This window comes from Lagopus leucura, unplaced genomic scaffold (genome assembly GCF_019238085.1).
Source record: "Lagopus leucura isolate 7727_CA_CO unplaced genomic scaffold, USGS_WTPT01 34935-0_obj-0_obj, whole genome shotgun sequence".
NCBI lineage: Eukaryota > Metazoa > Chordata > Aves > Galliformes > Phasianidae > Lagopus > Lagopus leucura.
This window is the reverse complement of record NW_024967006.1, coordinates 1-6906: the sequence shown is the minus strand read 5'-3', so window position 1 is coordinate 6906 and position 6906 is coordinate 1. Positions and strand designations below refer to the sequence as shown.

Below are 6906 nucleotides of genomic sequence, written 5' to 3'. Positions count from 1 at the left end.
ATCCCAAGGCAGCACTCCTCAGGTTTAGATACTGCCCCTGCGCTTCCCAGCCCTTAAATGGGGCCAGGGAGGGGTGGAGCCCGGCTCAGCCCCGCCCACAGCCAAACTGCCCCCAGCTGTGCTGCAGGGCCGCGCCCCCCCCAGGTGCTCCATCACAGCTTGGGGCCGTGCCCTTAAAGTGCCGGTACAGCCACGGGACGACAGTAACAAGGAAAATGAACGTCTGCTGAGGGAGATTTATGGGTGGACCACCTGCCACAGCACACGAATTTTGGTCCCAGTCTGTGCTTGATGCAAATTGGTGACTTTTCTAACAGATGGGGGAACACAGATCTCAGTGCTGACACAGCAGATGCTGAGATCTGTGTGAGCAGCCTGGACAGCAAAGGCTGAAATCACTGCTGGGGATGCAGCGAGTGCTGATTGCACACCCAGTGCTCCCAGTAACACACAGTTGTCATTTCACAGCCCTGCGAATGGGAGCTGTTGGGTCAGGGCCAGGAGCGCTGATTGAACACCTGGGGCGAGGACCGAGCCAGCTGTGGGAGCGCAGGTGAAGGCAATTCAGTAACGAAGGGGTGGAGCCTGGCTCACCTCTCCTGGACCCCATTTAAGGGCTGGCTGCCGCTGGGGAAGGATCTCTGCTGTGGTGCTGTGACTTTTTGTTGTCAGTTCTCTGCATCAGAGTATCATATGAAGTGAATTAAAGAGTTCTTGTCCTGGTCCTTGGATGCCTCTATGGGCATTTTGGGTCCTAAGGTAGGAGGAGAGAAGCAGCGTTTTTGGAGGACCTAGAGTGCAGAGAAGGGAAGGCGGAGTTCCTGGCTGGACCAACACGGAAAAAAAGGTGCGTGCTTCCCCTGTGCATAGCTTGTGCTTGGGGTTCTGTTTCTCTCTCATTTTGTTTGATTTGGTTAGGTTTAATGAATTACTGCTGGTTTTCTTTGTTACACCCGTCTGTTGTCTCCCTACTTTCTCCTCCTTCTCTGGAGCGCAGGGCCCGCCGCGTGCTCCGTCTCATCAGCACTGGGGCTGGGTTGGCTGCGTTGTTAATACGTACATTCCGTAACCTTCCATAATCGGAAGTCCGGTTGTCAACCGGATATGGGCGTGGTCACATAACAGCCTGATGCAATATGGGCGCGTGACTGGAAGTCAGCGCTACAGGCAGTCGGAGTGACCAATCAGGCACCAGCGCAACAGGAAGTGGGCGTGACATCTGCTATATAGCCGCTGCTCTCCCCGCCCTCCTCTCAGAGGCGCGGCGGCACGCTCCGGTGTTTGGGGTGGGTTTTTTCATTGTGGTTTTTTTCTTCTAAAACTCCCCCAGAAATGGACGCGGACGTCGAAGCCGCTCCCCGCGACGTGGAGCTTTCCGCTTTAGAAGCCGAAAAACAACCCATGGCCTCCCCGGAGAGCGGTGGGGCCGGCCCGGAGAAGAACGGCTTGGTGAAGGCCGCTGGGCCCGGCGAGGCGGCCGGACCGAAGTTCACCGGGCTGGGCAAGGAGGAGCTGCTCCGGGCGGCCGCGGCGCCGGGTTGGGCCCGGGCTCGGACGGCGCTGCTGGCGGCGTTCTGGTTGGGATGGCTGGGGATGCTGGGAGCCGCCGCCGCCATCGTGGCCCGCGCCCCGCGGTGTCACGTGACCGGAAGCGGCGAGTGGTGGAGGAGCGGCGGCCTTTACAGGGCGCCCCCGGAAGTCTTTGAAGGGAAACTGCAGGGTGAGCGGCGGAAGGAAAGGGGGGGCGGGGTGCAACCGTGGAACCCCCCTCTCCCATGAAGCTATAGTCCTTCCAATGGGGGCACCCCCCTACCCCCAAAATGATTTATCCCTGATTTTGGGGGGGTCTGTGCCCCCCCCCTTCCCTATTGTCACTGTTTTAGGACCCTGTTTCCCCCCCCAATTCCTTCTTTGAGGTCTCTGAGCCCCCCCTCACTTAAGACCCCCACAGCGCCCCCACTCCACCTCCCCTTTTTTTCATCTTTTTTGGACACTGTGTCCGCCCCCCTTTTATTTTGGAACCCTGTGTCTGCCTGCTCCTCTCCTCCCTCCTCTTTGAGTTCTCTGTCCCCCCTATAAATATGCCCCCTTCCCCTCAGAGGTCCGCGATCACCTGGACTACGTGGCATCGTTGGCGGGTGGGCTGCTGCTGGGCCCCCTCCCCCACCACAGCACTGCAGACCCCCCCCTGGAGGATTGGCCCCCGCAGCTGGGCAGTGAGGAGGAATTGGGGGGGGTCCTGAAGGCGGCAAAGGAACGTGGTAAGTGCTGGGGGGGGGGGCAAAAGGGGGTCGTGGGAGAAGGGTTCCAGGGAGAAGAGATCCGGGGAGGAAGTGGGATCTTTGGGTTAAGGGGTGGGGGGGGGGGAAAATGGGAGATGGGGGGGAATAGGAAAGGGGGGCTGGAGGGCTATGGAGGTGATTTGGGGGGCTGGGATGGGTGAGAATGGGGAATTGAGGGGGCTGGGAGCAATTTTGGGGGGCTGTGGGGAATAGGGGGGTATGGGAAAGGTGTGGGGTTGGGGGGAATTGAGGGGTCTTGGGGGTTGGGGGAGGCTCTGGGGTGGGGCATGGGGGCTGGGGCGATGGGGATTTTGGGGGGGGCTGTGGGGTGAGAAATGGTGTGGGGCTGAGGGGGCTATGGGGTGAGAAATGGGGCGCTGAGACCCCCCCTTCCCCCCCAGGGCTGCGGGTGTTGGTGGAGCTGAACCACAGTGCAGTGCGAAAACACTCCTCAAATGGGCCCCAAAGCAACGGCAACAGCGCCATAAAGGTGGGGAGGATAGGAGGCAGCTGGGGGCAGATGGAGGGTTGGGGTGGATGGGGGATGTGGGGTAGATTGGGGGGTGCGTGTGGGGTAGATGGGGAGGATGGGTATGGGGTGGGGAGGCAGATGAGGGTGGCTGTGGGGTGGGGTGCACATTGGGGGATGGCTGTGGGGAGGGAGGGGGGTGGGGTACGGTGTGGATGTGGGACAGTTGTGGGGCAGGTATGGGATGGGTGTGATGGGTGTGGGGTGGTTGTGGGGCAAGTATGGATGGCTTTGGGGCTGCCATGGGGCAGGTTACAGCAGTTCTGGGGTGCTATGGGGCAGAATGCTGACCCCCTCCTGCCCCACAGCGAGCGATCGGGGCCTGGCTGCAGCGTGGCTTTGATGGAGTCTTCCTGGATGGCATCGAGGAGCTGGAGGTGAGGCGCAGAATTGTGGGGTACTGTGGGGCAGGGATGTGGGGTTGCCCTGTAGGGCACTACGGGGTGAGGCTTTGGGGTGCCCTATAGGGGCGCTATGGGGAGGGGACATGGGGCTGTGCTATAGGGCACTGTGGGGTAGCACTATAGGGTTCTGTGAGCTCTATAGGATTCTATGGGGTTCTGTGAGCTATGGGGCTGACCCCTCCCTGCCCCACAGGAGTCAGTGCTGGCTGAGTTCCGGAACATCACAGAGCAGTGGAGCACTGATGGGACCCCCAGGTACTGCCCCTAAGAAGCCCCTTTGCCGTATGTTTTTGACCCCTAAGTTCCCCACATGCTCTCTGCCCCACATCTTTGACTGCCAGGTTCCCCCCCAGCCCATTTCTTACCCCCTGCCACACCCCATCCCCCCCGTGTATCTCTGACCCCTTCTTCCTCTCCTCATCTCCCCATCCCGCATTTCTGATCCCCCCACCCCACATCTCTAACCCCCCCATCATCTCCCCTCACCCCCCATCTCTGCACCCCCACTTCCCCCCTGATTCCTAACTATAATCTCCCTTTAATCCCCCTGCCCCACATTTCTGCTCTCTCCCCAGTCCCTCAATCTCCTCGCCCCGCATCTCTGATCCCCCTTTCCTCTCCCCTGACAGGTTGTTGGTGGGGGGCACACGCCTGCGGGACCCCGCCTTGTTGCAGGATCTGCTGAATTCCACGAAGGTCTCCCTGGTTTTGGGGGTGCTGCCCCTGGGATCCACGCCGGATCTCCAAAATGGCCAAGTGCTGCTGGATCCCACCCACGTGGCACAGCTGCTGCAGCTCAGCCACAGGGGGGTCCCTGTGGTGTGGAGTGTGAGTGGACCTCCCCCCCGCCCCCCCCAGAGAAAAAAACCCCGGGGAGCACCCCCCCCCCCCCCCCCGACCAAAAAGCAGGGACACCAAACTCTTGGGACCCCTTCTGGAGTTCTGCTCTTCCCCCTTCCCCAAAGACACTACAAATGGGGGACCCTGCCCCCCCTACACCCAAAACTGAGGAGCACTGACCCCTGGGACCCCCCCAGACCCAATTTTGGTGATCCTGGAACCCCCTAGACCCAAAATGGTGGAACATTGACTTTTGGGATCCCCCCTCAGACCCCATAATTTGGGCTCCCCAGATCCCAATTCTCAGTTTCATGGCCTCCCAAGCTTGTCTCCTCCCCCCCCAATGGGATTCCTGTCCTCCAATTCCACCCCATAACTTTGCCTTCCCCCCCAGGTGGGCACCCCTTGGAAGCACCTGTTGGGGCTGAGCCCAGCCCTGGCCCCTCAAGTGCTGCTGCTGCTGTGGGGGGGGCTGCCCAACGCCCCCACCCTCAACTACGGCGATGAAGTGGGGCTGATGGACCCCCAGGGGGAAGGGTCTGATCAGGTGGGGGAGCCTCGGGGAATCTGGGGAGGGGAGTGGTGGTGGGGTGGGGTGAGAGATGGGGTTATGGGGGGAGGGGGCATTGGGGGGGTTGTGGGATGAGAGATGGGGTTGTGGGGTGGGGGGGAGGTAGGGAGGTTATTGATGAAGAGGGAAGCCTTCCCTATGGAAGCCTGACCTTTGCCATCTGACCTTTGCCCCCCAGCTGACCCCAATGCCGTGGACGGAAGTAAAGGAGCTCCAGGAAAGCGGGAACAGCAGCCAGGTGGGCGGGGCTACAGTCGGGGGGGGGGAGGGGGAGCTGTGGGCAGCTTCCTCTTAAAAGGGCAACATCTGTGCCTCAGGGTGGGCCCTTGGATGGGTGGTTTAAAGAGGGGTGTGGCTTAAAGGGGTGGGGCTGCAGCTTCTTCAAATTGTCGTTATCAATTAAAAGGGCAATGTCTGGGGGTGACTCGCTTAGAGAAGCTGAAGGGGGGAGGAAGCAGAGGGAAGGAGGCAGGGGGCAGGGTGATGTGGGGAGTGGGCGTGGCCTATTCTCACCCCTCCCATCCCCCCTTTTAGGCACAGTTGCTGTCACTGAGCCGCCGCCTCCGGGCGCTGCGGGAGAAGGAGAAGATCCTGGCCGTGGGCGGGGCCAAGGTGTTGTGGACAGAGCCTGATAGGGGCGTGGCCGTGCTGAGGGGGGGCGGGGCAGGAGAGCGCTTCCTGCTGCTGCTCAACCCGGGGGCGGAGTCTTTGCATCCCTTCCGGCCCCGACCAGAAGTGTCTACGCCCACCACCAGTCCCTCCCCACCCCCTCTGCCCCCCAGCGCTCGCCTGGTGCTGGGCACGCACCGATCCGCTCCCCCTGGCACTGAGACACCCGTGGAGATGGCGGAGCTGCAGCTGCAGCCCTATGAGGGGCTCCTTCTGCGTCTGCCCCCTCAATAGGGTCCCCCGCTCCCTATTGGTTTCCTGCTGTGCCTCTGCCCCATGGGGGTACCACATTGTTCCCACACCCCTGCCATTCCACTCCAGAGATCCCACCATTGCTCTTTGGGGATCCCCAGCTGTGAGGAGCCCAAAATCACAACATCCCCACCCCTTCCCCACCATGGGCTCTCACTTTCTGCCCCGTGGGGACCTCTCCCTGAGGCCTCTCTTGTGCCCCATTGTGCCTGTGTGCCACATTAAGGCTACCATGTCCTTTCTCCCCTCCCCCAAAGCCCCCTTAGGGACCCTCCTCATTGTCACGCAGTCCCATCAGGATTCCCCCCCTCAAATTCTCGATCTCTCCTTAGAGGCTCCCAGTGCAACTCATCCTACTCAGAACTCTCTCCTGGTGCCCCATAACCCCATGGGGACCCCCGCATTCTTCCCGCACTGACCCAATTTGGGGTCAATAAAAGTTCATTCCTGGTGCTGCAGTACTGGTCGTTTTTCTTGGCACTGTTTCACCCCACATTTCAACATCTCCCTCCAAATCCGCGGTATCTCCCCAAATTCCCCTGCCCCCCACCTTCAACCTGGGGCAGAGCCGTGGGGACGGACTGTAGGGGCGCATTGGGGCGGGGTTGTGAGGTACCAGTTTACGGTAGGGCCCATTTGCTCAGTTCCCCTAAATTCTGCCCGGACCTCTTTCCAGTAGGACCATGAACTCCGTTCTTCCAGTTTCCGGTCGGATTCTATTTCCAGTGGGATCTAATACGCAACTTCCGGTCAGGCCGATTCACCCAATCCCTTCACTTCCGACCGACCCACTTCATATTGCCTCACTTCCGGTCCCACCCTCTCTCCGATCTTCCCCACTTTCGGTTGGATTCGTTTTTCACCTTCGTTCCCACCGGAAGCTCCTAGCCAACCGGAAGCTCCACCCCACCGGAAGCGGCAGTGCCGCCATGAAGCTCCTCACACACAACCTCCTCACCTCCCACGTCCGCGGCCTGCAGCCCGGCGCCGGTTTTCCGTTCCACATCCGGGTAACCCCCGCTCCCCCCCTACGGCACTCCCCCTACACCCGCTCCCGGTAACGGCTTACGGTTCTGGTTTTCGCCACTCAGGCCTCGGAGGTTCGGGTCCGTTCGGTGCCGTTCAACGCGGCCTTCGTGGCGCGGCTCCTGCCGAGGCTCCACTGGGAGGCGTTGCTGAGCGCGGCTGAGAGCGTGAGCGGAAATGGGGGGGGGGTTTGGGGCGAGTGTGGGGGCATTTGGGGCTCTTGAGGACACTTGATTTGGGGTTTGGGGCGGATTTTGGGCTTTGGGGAGTTTTGGGGGGAGAATTTGGGTTTTGGGCGGATTTTGGGGGGGGATCTTTGGGGATTTTGGGGTC

At 60.9% G+C, this 6906-nt stretch overlaps 2 protein-coding genes across 3 annotated transcripts; both read left to right on the top strand.

Annotated features, from left to right (window-relative positions):
* Positions 1-633: 633 nt before the first annotated feature.
* Positions 634-6005, top strand: SLC3A2 (solute carrier family 3 member 2). Of its 2 annotated transcripts, XM_042893594.1 has the most exons (10): positions 634-847; positions 1331-1720; positions 2100-2261; positions 2684-2772; positions 3120-3188; positions 3409-3470; positions 3845-4043; positions 4450-4602; positions 4805-4864; positions 5161-6005. In XM_042893594.1, the coding sequence occupies exons 2-10, from the start codon at positions 1333-1335 to the stop codon at positions 5527-5529; spliced, it is 1551 nt and encodes a 516-aa protein (XP_042749528.1). In that variant the 5' UTR covers positions 634-847; positions 1331-1332; the 3' UTR covers positions 5530-6005. The 2 variants fall into 2 exon arrangements, with proteins under 2 accessions (XP_042749528.1, XP_042749527.1); XM_042893593.1 differs by lacking the exon at positions 634-847 and having other exon boundaries at positions 1267-1720.
* Positions 6006-6183: 178 nt separating this feature from the next.
* TRMT112 (tRNA methyltransferase activator subunit 11-2) lies at positions 6184-6761 on the top strand (the record flags this gene model as incomplete). Its single annotated transcript, XM_042893595.1, has 2 exons — positions 6184-6557; positions 6639-6761. Coding segments are annotated over exons 1-2 (450 nt in total), but the record flags the coding sequence as incomplete, so codon positions are not given.
* Between the last annotated feature and the right edge of the window lie 145 nt (positions 6762-6906).

Bases quoted from the DNA above. Each gene is read 5' to 3' on its own strand.
- SLC3A2 (XM_042893594.1), top strand. From the start codon at position 1,333: ATGGACGCGGACGTCGAAGCCGCTCCCCGCGACGTGGAGCTTTCCGCT. The intron at 3,189-3,408 runs GTGAGGCGCAGA...CCTGCCCCACAG, and splicing joins ATGGCATCGAGGAGCTGGAG to GAGTCAGTGCTGGCTGAGTT. The intron at 4,603-4,804 runs GTGGGGGAGCCT...TTTGCCCCCCAG, and splicing joins AGGGGGAAGGGTCTGATCAG to CTGACCCCAATGCCGTGGAC.